This window comes from Molothrus aeneus, chromosome 7, assembly GCF_037042795.1.
Source record: "Molothrus aeneus isolate 106 chromosome 7, BPBGC_Maene_1.0, whole genome shotgun sequence".
Classification (NCBI taxonomy): domain Eukaryota; kingdom Metazoa; phylum Chordata; class Aves; order Passeriformes; family Icteridae; genus Molothrus; species Molothrus aeneus.
In genome coordinates, this window is record NC_089652.1 from 27,280,663 (window position 1) to 27,307,888 (window position 27,226).

A 27,226-nucleotide genomic window follows, 5' to 3' on the forward strand; every position below is an offset into this window, starting at 1 on the left:
CACACCGGTCCCAGAACTGGGTCTCAGGTTCCCTTTGGGGAGTAACAGGTAACCTGGAGAGTCTTTTGAACATATGAAAGAGCCAAATGGGTTGAGAGGGGAGAAGTATTTACAAAGTCAATGAAAAGAGCAAGAGCCCAGCTGTTATGCACAGCACAGCTGGCTGGATAGCAGTTACAGAGAGATCAGCCCATCCGGGGTCTGTCAAACTATGTACAAAACTCAGATGTTTAAAAAGAACCTACTTTCATTACTCACTTGGTATCTCTCAGTATTAAAGCATCTGAGGCTGGAATCACAGCCATACCTGCAAAGATCTCCCCATGGAGGGCCCTGCAAGTCAGGCAAGCTGCAACAGGGAATACAGAACAGGAACACAAGACTTGAAAGAAGAGAAGGACCCAGCCAGAATGGGTGAGAGGAGAAAGCAGGTAATTAACACAGAGAAACCAAAACTGGGTATGAACTCTACCAACAAGATTTGTTTGACTTTTACATGTGCCCAGGTTCTCGGACTCAGTGTTAGAATGCTAACCTAAACATATTTCTGAGATTTCAGCAGGCTATACAAATATGTTTAAGTATGGCTTTCTGATGTTCACTTTTAATGAAGACTGCGACACAGACCTTGCTTCCTTTACATTCAATACCAGTAAGATTCTACATAAAAGCTTTGAAGGGACTAAAATACTGATTGCAATAAATATCTGCGTGGCCTCCTTAAGCTGATGGAGCGCGCCAGTGAAGAGTAGCAGAAAGGTCTCTGAGAGGCACCGTTGATTGCTTCTAAGTCTACACATATGTCCACAGATCTCCATTAACTGTGCGTTGAAACATCTGAAGAGGAGCTGCTGTTGCTGTTGGTGGTCTGTGCCCTCTTTATATACAAGTTTAGTAGCTTCATCTGAAAGAAAGAAAGAAACGTCAGGAGAAGACGCCAGAAAAAAACAGAGGGGAAAAAGCTGACTGCCAATGTAAAAACTCGCATTCCATAGTGAGCTCATTTTGGGGTGAGCTGACACTGGGCACTCTGGAGGAAAAGCAAGAAATCTGACCATATTTCAGAACAGAGACAAGAGGCTATGCCCAGTCCCACTGAAGTTACAGACAGACTTAATGGGATTTAGAAAAGCCTCCTGCATTTCACTTCAGCAGCCATCAGTTCACAGACCTCAATCCTGCAGCCAGGCCAGGTCAAGCAGGATTCCCACAGAGGTCAGTAGGGCTGCAGGCACACTGGTGATCCAAGAGCCAAGGGTCTCCCTCCTAGGAAACACCCTGAACTTTCCCTGTTGTATAAAATGTTCTTTTTCAATGACATTATATCTTCATTAATGTGGTACATCTAGTGCAATTGCAGTTGTTATGACTAGATACTTCCCTTGCATGGATTTGTTTTCTTTTTCCTCCTTGCCACCTAAACTCTAGATCCTGTAATGACTCATGTTAACATTTAACTTTAAACAGGCAGGCAGTCTGCATAAACCCAGAAGAATTACTTACGTGTTTATAGTTAGTGATGTGGTGGACTATGTTTGTGGCACCTAGGATACTGGAATAATAAAGCCTCTCTACAACATTTTACATGGGGATTTCCTAACATCCCAAATATAAACTTCAGCACACATAGCTGTCTCCTTGCAGAGCAATTTGAAGGCACAATTGTAATTTTTTTAGTGACAAGACAGAAATAAAATCCAAGTGTTTTTAGTCTCAGATTGTTTTGGCCTATACCACACTTCCTTACCCATGAAAGAAATTATGACTTCAAAATGAATGCAGTCCTCTGAAGTAAGTAGCTATTTATGTGCACATATTTGTTTCAGAAACAAAACCTGCAGAATTAATCTTAAAATTGTGTAGAAATCTTGGGTATGAAGACTTAAAACAGCAGAAAAAAAAAATTGTGGTGGCTAGTTGAGAGCTCTGAAATGCAATCAAACACCAACACAAAATTCTGGTCCAAAGGACACAGCTGAATTAAGGGCTTGGTTTCACTTGCAGCATCAGGTCAGAATTTGAGTTTTGCAGCTAGTCTTACTCCAGGGTACAAAGTCCTTTGAAGGGTCATTTGAGCTTGCTGTTGTCCCAGAATGGAAGGGACACACGTGCCCTGCTGTTAAGAGTGAAGCTTTACTTGCATTTCTACCAGCCCTAATCACAACTTGCTGCTGAGAGGACCTGCTCTCCCACCATCCCCATGCACTCCCACCACTCTCTCCATGAGGATGCCTGTGTGGCCACAGAGCAGACTAAAAGCTACTTAATTTGTATTGCAGATCTGGTTTTCAGCCAGAGCAGCCAGCTGAGCCAGCTCACTCCACAATCACATCTGGATGTAATGCCAAAGGAGGAAGACAAACGTGGCTGGAGAAGGACCTGCTCAGAGGCAGCCTGCAGTTACACAAGAGCAAATGTATCACAAAACCAATCTCCAAACACCATTAAGATTTTCTAAGTGGGATTTCAAATCCTCACAGTGCTGAGCAGGTGCAGTGCTGCTCCTGTGGCATTTGTCAGGGTGAGAGAGAGGATTTAATAGAGTTCAGGGAACCCGACCCAGAGCTCCAGTGAAGCCACTGGTCTTGCTGCTAGTAATAGCCAACAGAATGGCTTGCAGTACCAAAACACCAGAGACGCATTACTCCTGTACCTTGCTTCCTGTGAGTTGTGCGAGATGAGGTTTCAGTTCTTCTCCAATTACTGAATAAATAGCCACAAGGCAAAATACACTGGCTTTTCTGACACTGCTCTCTGTGTTATCATAACCCTGGAAATGAGAGGAAAAGGTCAGAAGACAAACAGCACTCCCCAACACCCTTCCTGAGCAATACACTACAGAACTGATGTACATTTTGCAAATGTGGCTGACCTAAGAGATCAATTAAAAAAACCTCTGCTTAACATAACAGTCTGCAATCTGAACACTCAAAGAGCAAGAGAATGCAATCACCCTATCTGTTCCTTCTGTTATTACTTATTACTGTCATGTTATAAGTTATTAATATCTAGTTATTTATAGCATTAGATAACAACACATGGTTTCCTAACACAAGCTCAGGACTCCATCAGATACACGCATTTCTGTGTCCAGTTCAGATAACCTAGATGAACTATCCTGAGCAGTCAGGACTCTGGAGGGCTGCTTACCTATCAAGGAGGAAATACCACAGGAAAGAACATGCACAAAGACCCCTGTACATGTGCTGATCTCTGGCAGCTTGGACACAGCTCAAACTAGCCAGCAGCTCACTCAGCAGCTATGGACAGCAGTGCCAAGCTCAGGCAGCATCACTCAGCAGCCATCCCACCCCTGAGAAAGGCAGACATCACTCCAGCCTGCGGGATGCCAGCTCCTCTGGATGCAGGGTGACCTCTGCCAGAAAAGCCAGAGGAGGGATGCAGCACAGCTGGGGCTGTCCCAGCTGCAGGGCCCAAGTACAGCCCAAAACAACAGTCTGCAGTCCCACACAGCACTGAGCTAGGAAAGCAGGAGACCTCAGTGAGCTCAGAGAAACACCAAGCTATTGAGCATCAAGGTGGAGAAAAGGCTGAGCCTCCTCATCAGGACCAGGACAAGCACCACAGCTCTGCCCTGCCAAGCCCTGCTCTTCCATGGGGTCCCCCTCTGTCCATGGAGAGCCTGCTCCAGGCTGTTGAGCTGCACACTTGTGCCCACACTGCTGCTGACACTCCTTGCCTCCTCAGCACTCTGCCAGGACCCTCAGCTTGGAAGCAAGCACAAAGGTGACTCTCTCCACACACAGTCCTCCAGCCAGCATCCCAAAATACTTCCCAAATGTGAGGAGTAAATTCCTTTGATCACTGAGTTTCTAAGGTAAGGAAATATCTCAAACTCTGCTCTGAAACAAGAACCATTTAAAGTAATTAAAGAATACCAATAAAACTGCCTTTTTAAAGGCACGCTGCTCTCGGATTTTTCCAGTGCATCAAAGCTTTACTGTTCAGATTGTTGTCTTCAACAATGATGGCTAAAACCATTTTACAACAAAAGTTTAGATGAATGCAGAATTGTCCAATTCCCAGAAGCTGAGATTTAAGAATTGCAAGAGCTGACACTACAAAGTTGGGAAGAATGCCAGGATGCATAAGGGGAATATCAGACTTTGCTCTTGTCCTTCCAACATTTTAAGCTCACAATAAGGAGGCCTCTTTATCCCAGTTCTCCATGGAAGTCTTACCCACCTAAACCCATCTCCCCCTTTCACCCTGCCTGATCTGTTCCTGTCACAGTCTCTCCCCAGTAAACACACATGTTTTCTCTCCTCCCTCACTGCTACTTCATGTATTTTCTTCTTGTTTGCAGCCCCATCCCAGCACTGCCAACTGCTTGTGCAGGGGACCAAAAGACAACACTGCTACAGCCAGTGCTCAAAGCTAAATCCACAGTGTACAACTAAGCCTTAGCACTGGCAAAAACACAGCTCCCCACCCAGCCTGAGAGAATTATGAAAGAGGCTGAAAAAAGTCAGCCAGTAGCTTGGTCCTAATTTCAGAGAGAAAAGAGGAAAGGAGCAACCTGCCTGCTGGGATTCAAATTCAAGTGCAAAACACCATCAAAGCACAGAACAGCTCAGCAGAACTAAAGGGGAATTAAAGGGGACTACAAGATGTACAGGGACAGTGTAAAATGTGGCTAACTTCTATCCTCAAATTTATTACATGGCTGCTACGGCTTATTTGGGAGTCAGGAAAAGGCATCCAATTGTGGAATATCCACGTAAGAACCTGAGTTTTCCTTTCCTTAGCATTAAAAGGATGAAAAACTCATATGTAAAAATTTTATTTTACCAAAAATAAAGGGCTTAATTTACCAAAATCTGGCCCCATAGGATCCATCATTCTCCCTCCCTTGAGGCAGAGATGTCACAAATTAATGGTGGCTTGTGCTCAGGAGCAGTGACATGGGATTCTGTACCTGTAACAACCCAGGAATGATATCAGGTAGCAGCTGATGCAAGGATTCCTTGGAAATCCTCTCGATGACTTTTGTTTGCATTTTGATGGCAGCTAAGTTAATTGGATAGTCTGCAGTCTGAATGATGGGGCAGAGCACCTTGATGCACTGCTCGGGGTGGATGGAGCTCGCCAGGGTGGAAGCAGCTTCTTCAGCAGCTCTGACGACCTGAAATGAAAGTAGAGCAAACCCTTATGTTAATGAGGTCACCCTTGACAGCCAACACTGCTGCTGTGTGCTAGGAATGACTGCCAGGAAATGCTTGGGGATGTTCATTAACAGATCTGCAGGAGGCTTTGTTGAGGGGCAAGTGACTCGGAGACTTCACATCCTCTGTCTCCAGTGACATCTTTGTTCCAGCCAGCGGCAAGAAGTCCTTCCTGTCTGATGTAACTGTGTCAGAGTTGTGGCTAGGTTGAAAAAATGATCTATCACCCAAGGCAGAAAGGCACTCCCAATCCCAGGAGGAGAGAGAGGATGACATCTCTCCAGCCACTGCCAAAGAACCCAAACCCACCAGCTTAGACTTACACAAAAGGTTTCTCCTTAACCATTATCACAAATGGCTCTGTTGCAGCTTCCAGTGTGCACTCAGTGCTGAGTGGCACATGCCAGGCTGAGGCACCCCTGGCAGCTGTGTCCTGCCCCTCCCCAGCTGAACCACACTGCAGCCAAATCCAGGTCACAGACACAACCGGGCTTTAGGGAGTCCCTGACTCAGCCCAGGTAACCCATCCAGGCAGCACTGGGATCACCATACAAAATGGGAGGAAGAACAAAGGGAAATAGCAGCAGCACCCACCCTTTGCAACCAGCCCACACTGTAAAGGAGTCACAAAGCAAGGATGATGCTAAATTCAACTCTACCCTGAGAGAAAGCAGATTCACAACTTTCACTCTTCCCCAGCAGGTAGGACAGCTAGTTCAAAGAAGAAAGACCCAAATCTGGTCTCTCCTCCCAAGAGAATTTATTAATTTTACATTCTGCAGTAATTGGATAAAAAAGAACAGGATGGGAAGGCAGGTTTTCTTTTTTCAAGTGTCTGTGCTAATTGCCAGGCAACAAAATGAAGCTTCCTCTTGGCTGCCCTCTTCCTGGCCACAAATAACACACTCTTTGCTCCTCATGTTCTTGTTACAACACAAAAGATGGAGGATGCTATTTTCCATCTTCTCTCACTCCCCTCTTCTCAGGGCTTACTTTAAAGGGAGGGTAAATCCTGAGCAGACAGATGCCCCCATGGGCAGACTTAAATCCAACACCTCAACTTTAAGAAGAAAGAAGCATTCACAAATCCTCATGTTTGGGATCTTCCAGCTAGTCCCAGGCAGTCCCAAACTAAGCCCAGGAACATTATAGCATCCCTCTTTCCTGGTTGTGTGGGAGGCTCAGGTGCCCAGCACCAGTTCTCTACCTCCTCCTAAACTGAACTACCTGGGGCTGTCTGAAGTCAATACTTTGAAACCAGCACCAGGAAATCTGTCCCAGGCAATCTGCAAAACAGCAAATAAATCAAACCACAGGTCTCCTGGCACTTAGACTGAAGCCATGGCTGCTGAATTCGTGTTGTTCTCCTCTCCCACACATCAAACTCAGGGACTTCTATTTGAGTAAGGCAACCTATGGACAGATGCAGCTCTATCAAAGCCTCAAAAGAAAGCGAGCTTTCATTATTTTTAAGCAGCTACTGTGGATAATGCATGGACAAGGAGTAGCTGGAAGCTTATCTTAGTCTATGGACTACAAAACACAAGGTTTAATTGACTTTTAAGAGAACAGCAATTAATAGTGACCAGAAGGGATCATCTCCACCTACAGAGCCAGCTTCACCCACAGTCACAGCATCATAGCCATGCTGCTAACATTAATCTTCCACTCATGCTGAGAGCTATCTCCCTGAAAGGAATGGCACAAGACACTTGTATTCCCAGGAAACAGCAGAACTCCTCTTGGCAGATCCAACAGTGAATGTGACCTCAGACACTTCAGACAGCACAAATGTTGCATGCAGGCAAGATATGGGCAGGATGGTGAAGTAATCTGAGATTTTGAACTTCTTCTGTACCAGTGCCCTATTTACAGAAATAAAGTTGTCCAAGTGCTCCATTTACCTCAAGCCTTTCTCAGCATTTAATTATAACATTAAAATATATTCCAAAATGAATGGCACTCCACAATGTGGTCAATATTAAAAAAAAAAAAAAATTTCCTGAAAGATCTGTGAATGAGCAGCTATCCAGAACAGAATGCTTGCTTTCCCACTTACAGCAATTTTCCCTCTTCCAGCTATGTCTTTGCTAATTTCTCTTCAATTTCACACATGAGAAGCATGAAAGTTAATATTTTTCCACATAAGTTAGTACTAGCTTAGGAGCCAGCACTGTGTGATTTTGTGGGGAAAGAAGAGAAACACCCAAGTACTTAAGGGAAATCTAATGCCAGGCTTTGATAGCACAGAGTGGAATTGCTGGAGTAGATCAAGCCAGGGGCTCCCAGAAGGTCTCTAAAGGAATCCACTTCCAGGCACAGCAGCTTCTGATGTCTGCTTTCCACAAATGATGGAAAGCATGAACTTAGAGAGCCCTGATACTTTACCATCAATTTAACTATTCACTAGCAAGCCACTAGCTAAAAAACCCCAAATATTACTATTTGAACACAGGCCACTTGGGATTTTTTTCTGCAGCAATGTCAAACACAGTTGGAAGGATGTTTTCAGACACTCTCAGAAAGAAAAGCTTACACATATATCACAACACACTAAAAGAAAATTGTAAAAAAAATTAAACCTTATATTCTCTTGGTATCCTACTTGATAAAAAAAGCAACAATATCTTAGTATAAACCTATGGCTAGACTCTGATCTCAAACATACTACCATTAAAAAAAGCAGTAGGTGAAAAATTTAATGAATATTCTATCTGGGTTTCAGCTCCATATCCTGTTTGCACACAGTATACTATGTCTATTAAGTTGAAGGTATGAAGCAAGTCCATGAGACAAAAAGCCTCTTAACTAATCCCAAGCACAAGGAGCATTAAAATACAGTGATAATTTTTCACAAAATAAGCGAGAGTTCAACAGCAACAAAGGTCACACATATTTTGCCCATCAAAAGAAGAGTAAGGAAAGTTGTGAAGGTACAGAAATTATTATGGCCCTGACAGTCCTGCTTTCAGCACTGCTGCCCAGTTCTAGCATGGATGTGGCTACATTTAGGCAGGGGCTGGCTCTTTCACATCCCTTTCCCCCACAGGAGAATGCATTACACATATCCAGCATGACAGGAGCTTGTAAAGGTGACAACACCAGGGAGACTTCCAAGCCTCCCATAAGCACATCTGGCAGACAATTCCTGCATCTCAGCCACACTTCAGCAAACTCCCTGAGCTGTGATTAACTTTAATAACATGCTCAGGTCTCACTGACAGGATTCCAGCATGTGCTAACATGCTTGTTTGGATGAGAGCCTCTGCAGGTAACCAGCCCCTGGCTCCCTAAGGAAGCACCAGCAGGTGACAGGGTGTAGGAAGGGGTAGGGCAATACCAGCTGACAGTGAGCCAAAGAGAAAAACTCATCCCTGCTGGCACAGGAAGCCAAATGCCACCATTTTGCAACGCAAGTACTAGCCCTGTCCTTTCCTCCTGGCTTTGGCAAAACAAAACACTCAGCCACCCAGAGAGACTCTGCATCCCATGAGGGCTCTCAGTATTCACCCAACTGGCTCAGAGTTCTGCTTGCCTGGCACTGCCAGAGAAATCAGCAGCATTCCCAAAGAGAGGGAAGTGCATTATCAGAAGGTACAACCTGCCAGGTCATTTGGCAACAAGAACATGCAATTGTAACAGAGTTTAGCAAAGACATTTTGCCATGAGGCACACCGCTTGTTTCTTGCAAATTGTACATACCTTACAGTATCAAAAAATCAAGTGTCATTTTTAATCAGGGCTTTAACCTGATCAGCAGAGTGAAATAACCATAAAAGGAGTGGGAGAAATGAATAAACAGGATCAAGGAACAGGTCTTCCTCCCAGCTTTGAAGGCAAGATCAACAGATACACATTGGGAAGTGACAGGAAAGGCTTGTACTAACAGTGACACCAGTAGTGTCTAGGTAATCTACCCTTTAAGCCCAAGAAAATGAAAGGGTGCTGTTTGCTACGTGCTCAGACTGGGGAGCTTGCTGTCACAAGAGGATTAGAAGTTAGACAAGTTAACCAAAGGGGGAAAAAAAAGCCAACCAAACACAGGGAAGCAAGGCAGAACCATTCACACGGAAAGGCTTTAAGACAGCTGGAAGGGGGAAGAATATCCACAGGAAGCTTGTATGCTTGCTTCTTGCTAGTGGGTCAGGTAGGGTATCAAGTGAAGCAAGATTTTTGTCTGACCTAATATAATTATTCTTTGGAATCTCAGAGATACAAAATAAAAGTAGAAAAGCCATCAAATGATGACAGCAGCTGGAAGCAGCAGGTTCAAAAGGGTGGCTGTGAAGCAAGATTTGCAAGACTAGAGAGAGCCTGCAGTTCTTTAAAAGCACAGACACTAAGCTGTATGTAAGGTATGTCACAAACATGATTTTACCTCCCAGTAAAAGCTTAGAGCAAACCATGGCTTGAACTGGATAGTTTGGCATCGTTCAACACAGGGCAGGTAGCCCTGGAATGCAGATCTAAGAGATAGCTCTTGGCCTTAAAGCAGCAGGTTTTTCTCCTTTCTAAAGGCTTACCTTATGCTCTACACACTGGAGACTAGATTCAGCCTGACTTTTGCTGGCATAACATAAGCTCTGTGTGCTGGAGGGCTCCTTGAAAGACATCTGTGATGCATTAAGACATTTCTAGTGAGTCTCAGAAAAGAGAAGTTTTTATACTTCCACCCAGCTTGCTTTAGGGAAGGAGCCATATTCACATGCACAAAGCCAGTGAGGTGTAGCACACAGAAAGCTGTTCATCTCCAGCAATGTCTTCCTAAATGCTACCAAGGAGTAAACTTCTTGTTAGGCAGTAACAGGTCAGGCAGTCCCAGGAATATGCATGGGAATTGCTTCCTGATTTCAGTGTGAGGGGATATGCTGATGTGCAGCATTAGTGTGATCAAGACAGTGAACTGTCACAGAGCCTTGTCTTCAAACAGAAAAGCACACTGGAACCATCAAAGTTCTACAAAATTTGCTGGACAAACTTTGGATGACAATTCCCACTGGTTTACCTGGTTCACATCACACTGCAGTCACAGGATCCTATTCATTTAAGACAACCAGAGCTCAGACTCCATCTCTTCCACTCAATTTCTTCTGCTCAGCTACTACACTTCATGCATTAACATGTTGCTTGCTGCCTGACAGCTGCAGCAACCAGCTTATGAATTTTCATAGTTTCATTTCTGCTTTGAAGAGACACAAAGTACTGGAAAATAAGTAAAGGAAAATGTCCTGACTCCCCTAAGGCATGCCAGGCTCATAGGCTACACAGGGCATCAGTGTAACATGTAGGGATCTCAGCAAAGCAGCACCTGTGACACCTGATGAGAGCTTCCCACAGGAGCTTAAGCTCCTTTTGGAAGTACTTTGGGAGTACTTCGCCATGACTGCTAGTTCCTGTGTCTCTGCAGAAGGTTGTAGAGGATGAGGCAGTGCAGCAAAGCCCCACTGAAAGTTTAGAGGCTTTGTACACCACTGTGAAACATGCAGAGCACAGAGAAATTTATTAAGCAGAAGAACAAGGTTTTGCTTTCAGGCTTACGAGGCATGTGGCTGTGCTTTTGAGCCAATTTTTGCCATGTAGAGGTGGTTACTTAAAGCCTGTATAATCTAAGCTGGAGGGAAAGGAGGTTTACCAGTACCTAGTCAGGCAAACTCCCATCCCTGAAGGCTTTACAGTCTAATTCAGACAGGAACAAACAATTATGGACTTGGTTTCAAAGCAGGAAGTGGACTCAGCAATGGGGAGTGCTAAGCAGATGAAAAAGCAGTGTGATTTTTATAAGGATTCAGAGATGAAATAGATTAGACTGCTTCTCCTGGGCACTAAACATTTGAAATGTATTGGGAAACTGAAAAAGCACATAAACACGTATTATGAAACATCAGTGACTGCCCAGCTGCAGCACTTGGTAGCTTCCAGCATAGACTAGGTAACAATTAAACTTCAGAACTTGATCATTTAGTGTTTTTTGTTTTGCAGAAACCTACACAGATCATACCATCATCAGAGGACAGTTACAATATATAAATATCAGAGGCCAATCTAAAAGCACCTCAGAAAGATAATAAAATTATTGACAGGTAATGGGTAACTGATTTTTTTTTCTCCCTCTTTCAGAGGGTTACAACAAAGAATGTACAATAATGTACAATAAGCATCCCAATTATGCTTATGGACTTTCTATATCATAAAATACAGAAATTAGGTATCTAAGATATGGCACAGGATCCTTTCCTTACACATAGAAAACAGACATCAGTTAAGTCTATAGGATTTGTGCCAGAGACAGAAGCAGGGAATTAGTTATCCTATGATTTCTAACTCTGCTGCTGATTTCCAAAATACTAAACTATTTCTGTTTAAAAATACTCAATAACAAGAAATTATCCTCATTTTGCTGGCATGAATCTGAAGCAATGTCATTATCAGTGGTATGGGTCAGCAAGCAGCATCACTCCTTAGTTATGGGTGAGTAACTACACTGGAACAAACGAGTTAATATTAACTAATTGGCAACAGAAAGATGGTTCTCTTCCAAATAACTACAAACAAAGATTGATAAAAATCAACAAGATTTAATATCATCCACAACTTCAATTACGTTCTAATGCTCCTAAAATAAGTGAAAGGCATTTACATGCCAACCCTCCTAAATGTTTCCAGTTATGACTGAAGCAGGCTTGACTCTTCACATCACCCCATTAAATCAACAGCATTGAACAGACTGTTGTACTACAAACAGTATAAAAACAGGACAAAGTTAAAAAATGCAAACTAAACATGAATCCCAACTGAGAGCCTTCTAGTCTGTAGCCTAGGGTTACATTAATTTTGACCTGCTATTGAGGTCTGTGCTTTGCCAATCTCCTGCATTTGTACTCACAACGAGGTGTGACTCAGCTCCAACTCCATGTACCAACTTTTCCTCTCCCATATCCCTGGGGGGAAATGTGGTGCTCTCAGCTGTGCTGCTCTGCTGATCCCCGACCTTGCCTTCAGCAAGAAGGCAGACGATTTTTAGACATGGCAAAGACCCAACTGTCTAAAGACTTCTGCTTGGCCTTGGAAAAACAGGCAATTATCCAGGCATCCCAAAATATCCAACTATGCTACCACTGCTTTGATACTTCCAACTATGTAATCTGGAATAAAGTCACAGGCCTTTTCTTGTTTAAAAAAGAAAAGAAACTTTAACTAGATATCAGCACTCAGCTGGGGTGATATTTGCTGGTTAGTGAATATATTGTTTTTGACATTTGATGTCTCCTGGTGATGCTGAAAAACAGCAATATTGGAATTTGTGTAGACAAACAAACCTTCCTGATTTCCAAAGAACTGCCTCTTACTATGACTTCTTGGAGACAGTACCCAACCTTAACACTTCTGCTCCTCTTCAAATTCCCTTTGCTTGGTCACTTTAGATTGAGTCTCTGTGGGTCACATATAATTGAAAATGTGAGCAGTAGCTGGGAGCAATTAGTAGTCCCTGAGCTGAAGGGGAAATTCAGGTAAAAAAGACTGAAACAGATACAGCTTGCTCAAACAGACATTTTCTCCTAACTTACACAGCCTGTTGGACACCAAATTATCAAATCATAACCAAGGATCACTTCTGTCTTCTGCTACAAGGCAGAAGCAGCCCAGAAACATAAGAAACTGGAGTGACATCAGGACATCGCTGACACAACGATTAACCCTTTTCCAATTAAATTATATACCAGCTTTTCTTGAAATAGTTCCTACAGTCTAGAGAAGATTTGATTTTATACAGTGTAAGAACAGTGCAACCACTCCCTTTAATATTGCTCTGATATAGTGAGAAAGAAAGCTGTGGAACAGACTGCTCAGGACTTCCTTTCCCTCTTCAGCTATCCTTTCAAAGTGCCCTTCACTCCCAAACTGGTGAATCCTCATTTAATCTCCTGCTCAGTGGGATCCAGTCAAAGGGCAGCTCCTCCTGCCCTCCTGAAGAGAGCAGTGCAGCAAAGTCAGCAGTGGGAGCGAGCTGGAGGGCCACCAAGGGAAGGGAATTTGTGACCTCCTGGCTCTAGGCTATGAGTTTGACCAACTGAGCCATGCCCAAATGATCTCTCAGTTAATTTTTCACTGACTTAACTGAATCAGCAAGTCCCAACTACAGGTAAAACTACTTTGAGCATATTCCCAGGTATATATTTAGCCTAGCTCATGTGGACACCCAAGTGCAGGTACCTTTCTTAACTTCAGGAATGCTGATATCTTCAAACTACTGACAGGCAGATGATACTTTCCTGGGCTGCATCATGGTTCTGAGAGCCTCATTTACACAGGGATCAGAAAATACTCATATACAGAAAGAAAAATCCAGAACCAATGTCCTCACTTAATACAGCTGTGCATACACAATGGCTGGCAAAACAGGAATATACCTGCAGTGTCCTGCTGTGACAGCTGCCACCCAAAGGTCCCACTGCAGCAGCTGATGTCTCATTATGAAGCTGCTTGGAAAACCATGTCAAATCAAAGCCACACTATGTGCAGCACAGCAGCTACTTGCTGAGCAGAGCACAGCTCAATTATTCTATAAAGAAGTGCCAGAACTCCCACCTCTCATTCCTGGTTTGAGTTTATCTTTCCCTGCTTTTCCATAGGAGGCACCTCATGCAAATCCTGAAGAAGCTTTCCACACCACAAGAATACAGGGGCATAAAGCATGGTGCTTTCAACATCAGTATTGATTTCTGTAAAACCCACCAGTCCCACAAGGACAGTGAATTCTGAGGGACATTAAAAACAATGCCAGGGACAATCTGGAAAGGTCCTGCTAGAAATGTTAGCTCTGGAGGATTCTCAGACAAAAAATACAAAGGGCACTGAGTCAAGGTGAGCTGAGAAGCATGCAAGCAGGAAAACTTGCCAATAAAAGGCACTCCTTCAGAACATAATGTTTTGTTTGACTGCTTTATCAGAATATCAATTTACAACTGCTTCTCACTACTCTGAACTGAAAAAGACAGGGGTGCAAAGGCTCTAAATCAAGAAGAGGAAGGTAGGCAGAGTAGGGTGGGCCTCATTCACTAAAGCATTAAACATATTCTACTTCTGTATTTTAGAGAAATCCAGACTGTTATTTTCTTTCCCTGAGGGTGTTTTTTGTTTGGCTGTTTTGATTTTCAAACAGTATAATTTCTGCTACGCATGGTTAAAATAATCTCTGTCATTCACCCAATGCTCTGGAGCAGTCTGGTCTATTTTAATAATCTTTTCATGGCCAAATATCTTCAGAGATGCCTAAAACTGCTAATTTAGAATGATCCTGCTGTAGAGAAGAATAAATGCCTTAGATTTCAAACCAAGGGCTTTGGTAACAAAACCATCACAGACTGCTAGGGAAGTTCTGGTAGCACTTTCCAGAAGGTTTAGTTCAAACTTCCAACATGAGGTAGATTAAAAGATCCAACTTGGAAATCAATCTACAAAGACTAACCTTAAATGTAATTTGAATTGATCTACTTAAAATGTTATCGTGTCCCTTTATTCTTGCTTTATTTCAGAATACTTTCAGTTTTGTATGTGAGTTCTCTCACAAAAAGGAAAATGCAATTCACCCTTCCCTTTGCCTCTTCCTCTGCCACTGCAGCATGACCTCTGTCCATTTTCTCCTGTTACTCACCAGTTCCCAATTTTCCAGCACAGCCCAATTTCACCATTCAGTTTTCACACACAATTCTGCTTGAACACAGCCTTTGTGTTCTCGAGTACGTTTTGTATTCTTACCTGAACACACAGAGGCAGCACACTGCCCCCAGCATGCTCTAAGAAGTAATTAAACATGCACTTTTTTTCCCTACAGTTCTCAACCTGTCCCAGAATAAGCACGGAAATTAACAAACAGTGGCCTACCACTCCAGACAGCTCCAAGTCTATATAACAGCTCTGACAGTCTCCACTTTTTTCCTCACTGTTTCAGCATGTAAAAATCCTGTCTCGTCATACTTGGGAGACTTAATACTGATTTGTTCCACTGTCAAGATGATTCAACATGTTTGCCTGTTAAGCCTCACAGGTCCTACCTTTCTTCAGCAGGTCCATGTTGCTTTTCCAGTAGCTGAAAGGTTCACTCACCTCCTTGTGGGAATCCTTATGTGCTTCCAGCGTTTTCATGATAGTCAACTCCGCGTAGTTCTTGAACCGCGCCGGCTGGTTCCGCAGGATCTCCCTCAGGACACGCAGTGCCAGGGCTCTGATTGAATGCTGTGTCAGGAAAACCAGACATTAGAAAAAGATTAGAAAGAGTCACTTCTCAAAATTGTAGTCTGAAGTGAATTCTGATAGCTCATCAGAAGTTTGCATGGCTCCCTACGCCACCAGCTCCAGTGGAGCAAGCAGTGGAATCAATGTAACAAAATTCAGAATCGGGCTCCTTGCCTGCTCTTGCACAAAAGCCACATAAAATGACTGTTCTCACATATACAAGAATCAAAATTACTACTTTCCTAAATTCCATTTTCTTTTGGCGATGAAGTACAAATTTGTACTCACAGGAGGACATCTACATTACACGATCATGTATGTTTTGCCTTTCCTCCTTTGCTCAGCTTGGCAGATAACAAACGGGGCTCCATCCATGCCACAAAGCTGTTTTTCATGTACTAAAGAAGTGAAACTGACTTGTCCTGTAACTCCTATGGAAATTACTTTCAAGGACTTAAGTTACTGTAGTCAACACTGACCTGTGTCTTCATCCTTCCTATCAAAAGATCATGAGCAGAGGGGATTTATAATATCTGTTTCAATTTCATAATTTACATTAAATTTTTGACCTGTGGCCACTCCAAATAGATGTCATTATTTCAGCAGAGGAATACATACTTTACTTCATCCTCTTCAGCCTTTAAAACACGTGCTTTGCTATTCATCTGCAAAATTCCTACAGTAGCACAATTCATGTGTAGTTAAGACAAAGTCACCAGACCTTCTGATACTTGTGTGATGGTGCTATCATTAAACATGTAGAACTACGGCAGTTAATGCTTAAACTAAGAACAATGACTGAGAAAATGTCAGCAACCTATCCTGCTTCAGAATTAACAATTTTGAGAGCATGATATATATTTTACAAGGAGTGTGAGAAATACAAGAGATTTTTGAATCAGAGTAAACAAAAAAAAAGTAGTGTGTGTGCTTTGAAGCCTCAATATTGTAAGGTTCAGATGGAGCATGGCTCTGATGTGAAGATGCAGTGGGATGTTGAGCCTTTACCAAATATCATTGTGCTGCAAGCTGAACAAACACCTCCAAGTGGAAAAAAGCCTAGCCTGTACATTACCACTTTGATCAACTATCAGACATAAAGCTGTGATAATAACACAGGTTTTTTTAACATTTCAAAACAAGATCCCCTAAAAAAGCAGCTTGTTCTTCATGGCATTTTTACAAGAGACAAAGACTCATCCCATGAGATCTAATACCCTGGGTCTTTAAACCACCCAGGGGAAAAAAATTAATTTATTCTAGAATGCCTTTATTCTGCTTGCTGGGAATGGGCATAATATAGCTAAGAGCTTGTAGCTTTATCCTAACTCAGAAGAGAGTAACAGAAGTCTTGACAATTTTTTACTAGACTAGAACTTCTTTTCTGATTCTAGTTAAATTTCCTATCTACTTATTACTAACACTCTGGAGGGAGGGGGAAAAACTGGGACATTTTCGAGTAACTTAAAACTCATCACTGAACAGAGTGAAAACTAAAGTAAGAGTTGTCAAACTTCAAAAGAAAAAATGAGCAGTGCAGTATCACTGATGAGTGGCAGGTTTCATTTAAACTAGTGTGTACGAATTATTACACAAGATGAAGCAATGGACAGGAGAGTTAAGACAAAATCTACATCTCACATCTTTGTCTCCAAGCGTTTCCAGCAGCAAGAGCAAAATGGTTTTGAAATGCTCCTCCCAAACTCCAAGATTATCTTCCCTTGTGATCTTCAGCAGTTCCAGGAGAGCTCCTTTCCGCTCCTCCACCCGTTCGTTGTGGTTGGAGAGCTCCTTCAGAAGATCAGCCACCAAATCCGAATGGTCAATGGGTACTTCTAGGACAAATGGCAGCAAATCATTTGGAGAAATGGGGAAAAGATCAAAGGTGCCAAGACTGCTCACCCTCTATGGAATAAGGTTCACGTAACAAGGGGTCCCCAAAAATGCATCAACGTCCAGGTGGTCTCAGTCAAGCAGGCAACAGAATCAGACTAGCCCATAATTTAACCTGAGTTCATAGCACGGCTCATGCATCTGCACGTGGCTTCTAATGAACCAGGAAGAGATGACAATTGGATTTCTTCCAGTTCCAACAATTACTTCTACAAGATGAGAACTGCCGTGGTTTTTCCCAGACATACACACCCAAAACCAATGGTCACACGTATGACCTTTAGATACAAGTACAGTGACTCATCAGTGTACTGCAAAAGAATAAAGCTGATGTGTAGCTGCACTTAAATGAAGTCAAATACTCAATAACAACAAGCTGTTGAGTGAGGCATTTCAGCCATGAAAAGGGGAAGGTCCCAAAGCAGTGTCCCTACAGACGCATGTGGATGCTAAAGGGAGTAGTTTACAGGAAACCCCAGGCAAACAAGAATCAAAACTGCAATATAACATTTCTCCTCAGTATCCACAGACGAGATTCTGCTGGGACATGAGAACAAAGGGTATTTCATACCAAGCCTCAGCTCAGTTGCAATGTAATACATAACACATGCACAGGCAGGCACGTATCTGAGGGCACCAGCCATACACAAGTACACCAGAGAGGCAGTGAGCTGCCTGCAGGGTTACGAGGTGAGCGGATACAAACCATCCCGGAGCTGATCCATGTCGTCATCAAACACTGCTTCCTTCAGGGCAGTCTTGTCGTAAGTGTTAATGGTGTCAGCGTAAGGATAGGGGTTGTACTCCCGAGCACGGGGCCCTGAAAAGGCGCGGGGAGGCTGCGTGTTCAGGAGGGAGGTTTTGTTATCCAGAGCCATCCTGCCGCCTTCCACCATGTCACCGCTTCCGCGGACATCGCCACTGGGGAGAGCAAGGCCACCATCCCGAGACACCTAGGGGAATTGAACAGAGGGAAAAAGGTATGTTCAAAATTCTATGGAAACTGTAGCATTTTTGGAGTTCACCCACCAACAGGAAAAAGCACAGATTTACTTGTATTATTTATACATATCACTTACGTAAAACTTTGATTACTACCTCTTCCTTTCACACTACTACACCTGCTCAAAAATATCTCATAATCATAGTTTCTGTAACCACTCTTGCAGCATAAGATACTGTATGAGCTGTACACTTGGAGTGATCACAGGTCCTAACATTTCCCATTACGGACCTGACTACACACACTCCAGGCAAAAGCCATCACTGAGCCATGCTGAGCCTGAGGAACACCAGCACTGTTTCCATCCTTCATGGCACTTGCACAGAAGCCCAGTGAGCACATTCCACAGGAGGCCAGAGTTCAAAGGGAGCCAAGGGAAAGTCAGTGAAACCCCACAATTAAGGTATAAGAAATTAACAACCAATAAGCAGAAGATGCCTGTAGCAGGAATAACTGGATTTTGTACACTAACAATCCACAGACAGGTTTGATCACAACGTTTTAAAATTTCATCTATTGGGGGACAATAAACAACAGAACACTTACAATGTCACAGTCCTTCTTTCCATCACGTTTGATTGGCTCATTCAGGTCCTCTTGACTACGGAAACTAAATTTCTCAATCGCTTCTGTGACTCCACGAAGAGAGCTGTAGATTTCATCAGAGTTTAGGTTCTCCGTGTCATAATCCAGCATACTAAAGACCAAACGTATATGAAATGTTACAAATGAAACTGAAATCCGCTTCTGACTGTCAACAAAAACAAGCTGGAGACATATGGTTTGGAGTGCCCTTTCTAACAGTGACTTGTAACACAACATGGATGGAATCAAAGCAGAGTTCAGGTCTGAGCTTCCCCTCAAATGGGGCTAAAACAAGGAGAACACATTGCTGTAAGTGAAGGGAAAACAGGTCCACTGTTTCTTACATTCAGTAAATGTGCTACCTTCTGTAAACCGAAAAACCCTATTCCCAGTGTGGCAGTGGTGTAATTTAAAAAGGAAAATAGTATCAATCACTGTAAGAACTCAAAATGGTTGTGACAGCTGGTGGAAATGAAATCAGTGAAATTTAAGTTTAACAATATATGAAACTATGACAGATTTAAATGGAAAGGAAAACATAACTTGACATAAACCTTAGTCTAACATGGCCCATTTTAATTTATAAAGTAAATAAAGTAAATTTATATAGTAAAACCTAACTCACTTGCACAGTGCCTTGATAAAAATAGCATTTCAGTATTTGGCCTAAGTTTGGGCATTCTCTCACTCAAACCTGACACTTTCTCGCAGTTTATCAGTTCCTCAGAAATTTCTGAGCCAAAAGTTTTGGGATTCCTTGAGGAGTTATCCAAAATTAGCTCTCATGATAAATGCCTTGCATGCAAGGGCAGATGATATTAAAAGATCTGGCAAAAGAGAAGTTCCTACAATCTCTGAGAAAATAAAAAAGCATTATTGGCAGGGCTTTGCTCTATCTAGGAGAAGTTGAGTTTGCATGACAATCACTAAATTAATAGATCCAGTAAGAGAGAACAATTTCTGGCGTAGTCTCAGATCTCAGTAGAGCCAGAAGCAAATAGACTGAATCAGACATTTACATCAAGTTGTTTGTCAATAAATGCAAGAAGTGGCTCCCTACAGTGGTGAATTACTATTTCATAATATTTTGGGAAGAATGACAGGATGAGCTTGGAGGCAGATGGCTGAACTGAGCTGTGTTCCTTTTCCACAAAAGAAAGATTCCCTATGAGATGGGTGGGGAAAAACCCAAACAAACAAACAAGAAAATCCCTTCTGAATTCTGCGTACACAGCTGTTATTTTCAATGGAACCAAAAGCAGGATATTTAATATCTATTAAATATCTAGAACCACAGCTTTTTTTCTGGAAGAAACTTGGGACTTCAGACAGAGGATAAGATGGGCTTCCCAATTCCTTTGGGATTAACACACTGAAAATAGCCATAATCCCTGGCTCCCAAGCAACGTGTTCGCACTACACTTACACAAGCATCAGCACCATGTATTTTGGCAAAGAAACCAAAGAACAATTCCCCAAACAGTGTCTGGCAGATCAGGGAGAATGAGCAATCATTTAACAGACCAAGATCAGGAAACAAAAGCTGTTCATAAACCTACAGAAGTTAAAGTATTTAAGGCTTTTCAGACAGCTGAACAACAGTAATGCACTGTGATGGCTTTCCAGACAGAAGGCAAGGCAGTTTTTAGGTTCTTTAGAAGTACCAGTAGGGAATAGGAAAATCTTTGTTTCATACAACCTCAAAAATATACGTTTTGAGCTCAAGCACGTTTAATTCACAGCTATTAAAGGACTTTTCATACAACTTTGAAGTGGGCAATGAAACCACCATTTGAAAAGGTATGACTGTACCTGTGTTCTCACACCAAGAGATGATGTGACTTACCAAAGGTCACACAATTAAATCCATGGCAGAAAACCCAAGAAATAATCACAAATATAATACTGACAATAAATCTGCTGAAGTCATCACTTCTTTCCTCAGGGATGAATTCTGCCCTACACTGTTACCAGAGAACAATGAGAATACAGACTCTTCAGTGCTAAGGGACTAAGGTAATTTCTCAGAGCCACCAATCTGATGCATCTGTCAAAGCACAAACCCACATTTTAATAAAGATCTAAAGAATCCAGTGATTTCATATATCAGAAATAGGCCTGTGTAGGAGGTCACATTATGGCTGTGCTCTACATGAATGAAAATTCTACAATGTGAACACACGTCTCTACTGACAGTATGTGCACTGGAATACTTCACAGACAACACAATGGGGGGAATAAAAATAAAATGGAACTACACTCACCTTTCAGGAAAAAAAAGGCACAAAAGGGAAAAAAAATTATGACCCATGCAGAAAACTAGAGGAAAGGCACAGGATGAATAAGAAGTGAGTAGAGATGAGCAGCGTTTAGGGATGTCACAACATTATTTTCCATCTGCTGCACAAAACCAATGCAGCTGTCTGTAAGCTTATAAAGATACAATTTGGTAGTTTTCCAGTCTGGCATGAAATACATTTTACTTCCATAAATTGTTATTCAGTTTCCAATCCAAACTATGTGTAAGTAGTCCACAGTTTAGTGTCTTCAAGCAGTACACAGTAACTCATGTCCTTGCACTTTCAGGCTCTGGGCTGGAATATATGTTACATTATTCCAAACCTTATTATCTGGTGTCAGATAAAAGAAGACAGAAAAAACACTCTCAACTAGTTTTATTCCAAAAATTAATATGGATCCCCTCCATTGCTATCTCCACAGTGTCCTAGCAGGGTCAGAACATTAATTTAAAGTTTTTAATTCTGCAGGTATTCACAGAGGTACCTACTACTGCATTCTATTTTCTCACTCAGATGTCACAGGTTCTCAAACTTTAAGCCCTTAAAGAAAAATTTCTTTGCTTTTCTTTCAATAGTTTTTCATTAGGACCTTTTGCTTTAAGGAAAGACTATATAGTCCTTCCTCAGGTAACAGACATATCTAAGTCAGGAGAAACCACATTTACAGATGGGTTTGTTGTCAGGGTTTAAACATTAAAAAATCCAAGTAATTTAACAGAGATCTGACAAATTAAATTTGTATTCAGGTTGGGTTTTTTTCTTAAAACTAGCATACAGCTTTAGTCCACTTTATTGATCCAAGAGCTGTATGCAGACTGGAACAACATGTGAGGGCAGAGGAGGAGAAACAGATGCTGAAATTGAAACTGATATACTCAAAATCTTGTGGTAAGGACAATTTTAATTTCAATACTACAAATGTCCAAGATGTTCCACAATCACAATACACAAGCAAAGCTCTATGTGAAGTCACTCCTGAGCTGTATGTGTCCATCTGGAGATCCTCTAGTGTCACATGCACAGTGCAGCCAAATTGAAAGATCCTGCCCCTGGTAATCGTAACGCAACCAGTGCCTGCCAAAGTGCTCAGCAACTGTGTTCTGCATTGGAAACTGACTGTGAAGCATATTCCCCGCCATCTTCTGGAATGGGTGAAAAAGTCTGGAAAAATCCACTTTTTTTTATCCCCACTTGCAAGCTGCATCTTCCCCAAGCAGCGAGCAAGTGGTTGCTCATCACCCCTGCTCTCTGAAAGGTATCATCATCATCATCTCTGTTCCTCTTCCAACCAAAGCCTCTGCAAATCCCACATTTGAACAAATCCTGTGGTGTGAAAGGTAAATAATACTGTGACACCTCAGACAAGTTGGTTTAACAGGTAGCTTGTTACCTGGGAGAGTAAGAGCGTCTGAAAGTCTTGTGGGAAGGAGCAGTGGGGATGGAGTTAGGCTGAGAAAGGGGAGGGGGGTGCTTCGACAGCCCATCTGCACTCCAACCCCAGAGCCGACTGCCGTGACCAGAGGAGAAACAAAAGAGAGAAAAAACAGAGAAAGGAGAGGGAGGAAAAAAAAAAAAGAAACTATAATCTGAGTGGCTTAGTGCTGTCATGCTGCCTTGGAGAGAGAAAAAAATTAATAGAAACAAAATTAAACAAGAATACTCCATTGCGCCTCACAAGTCTTTGTTTTGGTCTTTATTATTCATTCCTATTTTTATTCCTAACATAATATGATTCACAAAAAATCCAGTCCCTGCTTGTACTAACCAGTAGATTTCACAAATGGATATAGCCTCTATAAACAACTCCATTTATAATGTTCTACGCAAGCAATCCCTGGCCACACGTGTATTCAAACTCTAAGCAGGTGTTTCTAAGCAACAGGATTTCCCTGGAAGAAAGAAAAATTGGATTTTATTTATTTTTTTATTAGACACCTGAAGGTACCTTGTAAAGTTTGTCTCCTGGTGCCTCTATAAAAGCCTGCAGTCAGGCCCTACATAATCAGAAAACCTTTGCAGGGCTTAAGATCTGATCCTGTTTCACCAGATTCAAACTGAACCCAAATATGCAGCAAGTGAAAAGTCAGTCTGGAGTGTCAATGTATCATGGGGACCTGGCCCAGGTCTCACCAGACAAAGCTGGAAAGACTGGGTGAAAGCAGCCTCTGAGTTAATTCAGATTGCTCCTTAAGCTTTCACAGGCCCCTTTAAGTTACTGCATGACCCTGTGCCTTTTTGGGTGAAACATCCATTCCTGTGTCAATTTGTCAAAACTCTTGCTTTTGTCCTTTTCCTATTACGGTACATGGATTTTCAAAATCACCTTCCAGTGAGAACAGATGCTTCAGCTGGTGGAGTATTCACAATACTACTTTGTTTCTATTACATTTCAGCACATTGTCTTGGATATTGTATTTGTACATATGCAAGTGAAAGATACTTTCACGTGAGAAGTGACAAACAAGTCAAAATTGCTCCAGTGCAAACAGCAGCAAAGCCAGTTAAAAAACTCCTCTGAAGAGCAGTGTCAAGAATTTCACTCATTAACCAGCAATCAAATCCCACAGCTATTACATGCCAGTATTATCAAGGAAATACTCCAGACTTCCAGACTGCTTATCAGAAATTTCACAGCTCAGGTCTCACCTACCTGAACACAGGCCACCAAACAATGCAGGCTTGTTCTTATTGCATAAAGTGAGTGGCTTATTTTAATTCTGTTTCCATATCTTTGTTTGCTCAACTTAATACTGAAAGTGTCAATCAAATTTTGTTTTTAATGGTATTATTTATTATCAGTGAAATAGCAAATATGTAAACTTACATAGCCAGATAAAATTGTAGCCTTTTATTCTGATGCATTTCCTCTAAAGATCTTTGAAAGACTAAATTGTTTTCTTTAATTTTGGGTGATTTTTGCTTATTTGTTTTCAATAAACAAAACTTGGCAGAAACTCATTTCAAATGTATTCATTCAATTACTCCTACAAAATTCTAATATGTGAAGTTCCCAACCAGAATGTAAAATTTAAATATGTAGAAGTCAATTTACCATTCAGAACAGTATTCTAACACCAAAGGACTTCACAACCTAGTGTTTGCCACTTTGTACTAAACATCATTTATTAAATCTCAGAAGATTTCCCTCTCCTACACAAACCCAAGCCATGAATCTGTGCTTTGCCTAGGAAACATTCTTCTCTTTCAGTCTGAAGTCTGGTGGTTTTTTCCTATTATTTTCAGTCTTCCCAAATGCCCTTCCCTGTTTTCTTTTTCAGAAAGCATCTCTCTTCCATAACTCCTCTCACCAAAAACTAACACTGTTAATGAAAAAAAAAAGCAGATACAAATGCAGAAGTAACTCACTTAGATGTAGTGGATATGTTATAGTGACCATGAAGCAGAACTGGAAGGAGTAAATGAAGACAGGAGAAAGGACTCTGTCCAAGACCCTGAAAGCATGCAACCCTCCTGAAGACTTTAGGGGATACTTAAGCAGATGTTATCATCTGGATAGGCAAATCAGCTGTTTGCAGAGTCCACTTCAGCCAAAACATTCAAAATCTATCCCTAGAGCCCAAATACATGTACACATAAATACACAAACACACAACTCCCAAAAAATCAGTCACCTGGAACACACAGATACTACAGTAAATCTGTATCAAGGAAACCTTGCTGACTAATGTTGAGGGTATTGCCCTCAAACCACCAGTAATATGGGAGAGCAGCTATGCTTAGCAGCATTTTCATATTTCTACAGAACCCAATTATCCTTTCTGCACATATCCCAGCTCCAAAGACACGTATGCCTCTGCATTTAACTCCAATCTGTGAACCAAGAAAAAAACACAAGGAAAGCATAATCTTCAAAACCAAAGCTGGCCTTAAGAAGTGGAGATAATCCTTCCACTGACTACACTCAGGCTGCCTGTACAAGGCATGGGCAGGGACAGGGTAAGCAGGGCCTGCACACAGAGCATCCCAGGAGGCAATGGGAATGCACAACCTGACTACAAACCTTTGGCAGCAGGCCCCATGAAAATGTAAGGCCAAGCCTAAATTTGGAGAAGAGCTACACAAAGAAACTGGGAATCTTTATCCTTTACACTGCTATCAGAATGGCCTGGGCATGCTTATGTTCTGAGTTTGTAGAGAGAAAAGTGACATTTCCCAGCAATGCTGAATAGCAAACAAGCATTTGAAATGGAAACACGACACTGAAACACCTATACCAAAGAATGCAATACTGCAGCACACGCTACTTACCACAACCTGTCAGCACATCTTTCAAAGCCTCTTCTCTGAAAGGACAACCAGAGCTAAATTCTCCCTTTAAGTCAGGACTGTGCCCAAACTGTGCTACACGAGACATTTTCAAGAACGATGCAGCCCAGCAGAGCTTCAGAAGCTATTGCCCCTGATTTGCAGTACTTGCCTTTTCTACAAATGGCAAAAATCTGCAGATACTGTTACAGCTCAGAGGGCACTCACCACAAAAACATACAGCTTCTCCCTTCCAAATATTTCAAAGGGCTTTCATAGCAGCTTCCACCTTCACCTATCACTGAAGAGTAACTTTTAAACATCACTCTTGAATAACTAAATCTAGCAAGGAAGCAGGACACACTTCTCAAAAAGACACCTAAATTTTTGATTAAACACCTCCAAGAACTCTACAAAATGGAAGGAATGATTGTTTTCTAAAGGAAATTCCTGGCAACTGCATCCATGGCAGAATGCTCTGGAATTATATGCCCTCTCAAACTAGTCCTTGAGAACAAATCACATGTAGAAAAAACCCTTCAGTTTCTAAATCCAAAATGCTAGAAAGCAACAGCAACAATGTACACTGGATGCTTTAATCAATACTTTGATATTTGCCTCCTGACATCAAGAGGTGAGAAGAATGCAAAGACAAATAGAAAACAGTGAGTGAAGTGGCAATAAACAATTGTGTCCCAATGGCAAAACCCAAAAGGCATGGTAAAAGGTTGTGGAATTACAAAATAAGTGCCACATGCCAACATGGCCAACAAAACCACAACGTAACCACAGGGAGACACAGTCAGTAATTTCCCATGACAGAAATCAGCAGGGCAACAATGCTCAAGCTAGTCAAAAAGGAAGCAACATAGTTGGAACTGTTCCCCTGAAACTCTACCACTTAATTTCTTAATGAAACCTTTGTGGAAAAAAATTCATAATAGGCAACTTGGCTTTGGCTTGCCAACTCTTGGTTTAGTTTTGAATTACAGGAGATTTAGAAGTCACAAAGATGTATTTAGATACCCAAAATTTTCTCAGGAAACACCAATGATTCCTATGCTGCTAGTATTAGTATAATTATTCATTAAATGCTAAAGGCCTGTACTTTTCCTGACACACTGGAACGCACATGTCTAAGCATCCCTAGAGAGTTTTGCAATTAACATGGGTAGATCAACAGATTTCAATGTCATCTGCTACACTGCACTATGAACTGCAGTCCCCACCCAACATGGTTCCTTATACTTTTCCACAACCTGTCATGAAGAGGACAGGCAGATAAAGGCAGCAGAATTTAAGCTTTTCCACAGCGTGAACCAGAGCTTGTCCAGGTAACAGCTTGCTGCTTTCCCCCAATATTTCTATGGTCCCAGAACATACAGTCTACAATGTCCTCTCCCCTGCTCTAAGTTTTAATGCTGCAAAACATCCATATTCCCAGCAGCCAAGAGCCCAAGTCAGCTGAATACAAGATTTTGGAGTGGACCAAAATATTCTAGGGTAGCACCTGCAGCTTCATCAAAACACCTGATTGCAATAGACCTGCTGCTCAAAAGACCAGGCCACTGCTCTGCTGGTGAGGAGCCAGGTGAGCAATTTGGGAGGTACTCAGCACTGAAACACAGTCACTGACTCTGCTTGTCCTGCATCCTCACAAAGAATAAGAGGGGAACAGCAGATACAGCACTTCTCTCAGCAGCTCAAGCCCTGTAATACAGCCAGAAGAATTACTGATTACAGGTCCACACCAAAAAAAT

General features: G+C 42.0%; 1 protein-coding gene across 6 annotated transcripts in view; it reads right to left on the reverse strand.

The window, feature by feature from the left end:
- Nucleotides 1-584: 584 nt before the first annotated feature.
- The window catches only part of CLASP1 (cytoplasmic linker associated protein 1), a 155,426-nt gene continuing 128,784 nt past the window's right edge, over nucleotides 585-27,226 (reverse strand). For 4 of the 6 annotated variants that reach the window (XM_066553544.1, XM_066553543.1, XM_066553542.1 and 1 more), the window contains 7 exons: nucleotides 18,862-19,012; nucleotides 18,019-18,265; nucleotides 17,061-17,251; nucleotides 15,291-15,419; nucleotides 4,940-5,146; nucleotides 2,654-2,770; nucleotides 585-904 (listed from right to left, as the gene is read on the reverse strand). In XM_066553544.1, coding sequence (XP_066409641.1) covers nucleotides 818-904; nucleotides 2,654-2,770; nucleotides 4,940-5,146; nucleotides 15,291-15,419; nucleotides 17,061-17,251; nucleotides 18,019-18,265; nucleotides 18,862-19,012 — 1,129 coding nt within the window. In that variant the 3' untranslated portion in view covers nucleotides 585-817. Of the gene's footprint in view, nucleotides 905-2,653; nucleotides 2,771-4,939; nucleotides 5,147-15,290; nucleotides 15,420-17,060; nucleotides 17,252-18,018; nucleotides 18,266-18,861; nucleotides 19,013-22,590; nucleotides 22,708-27,226 lie in introns of all 6 variants that reach the window. The other 2 variants (XM_066553540.1, XM_066553539.1) reach the window with 1 other exon arrangement.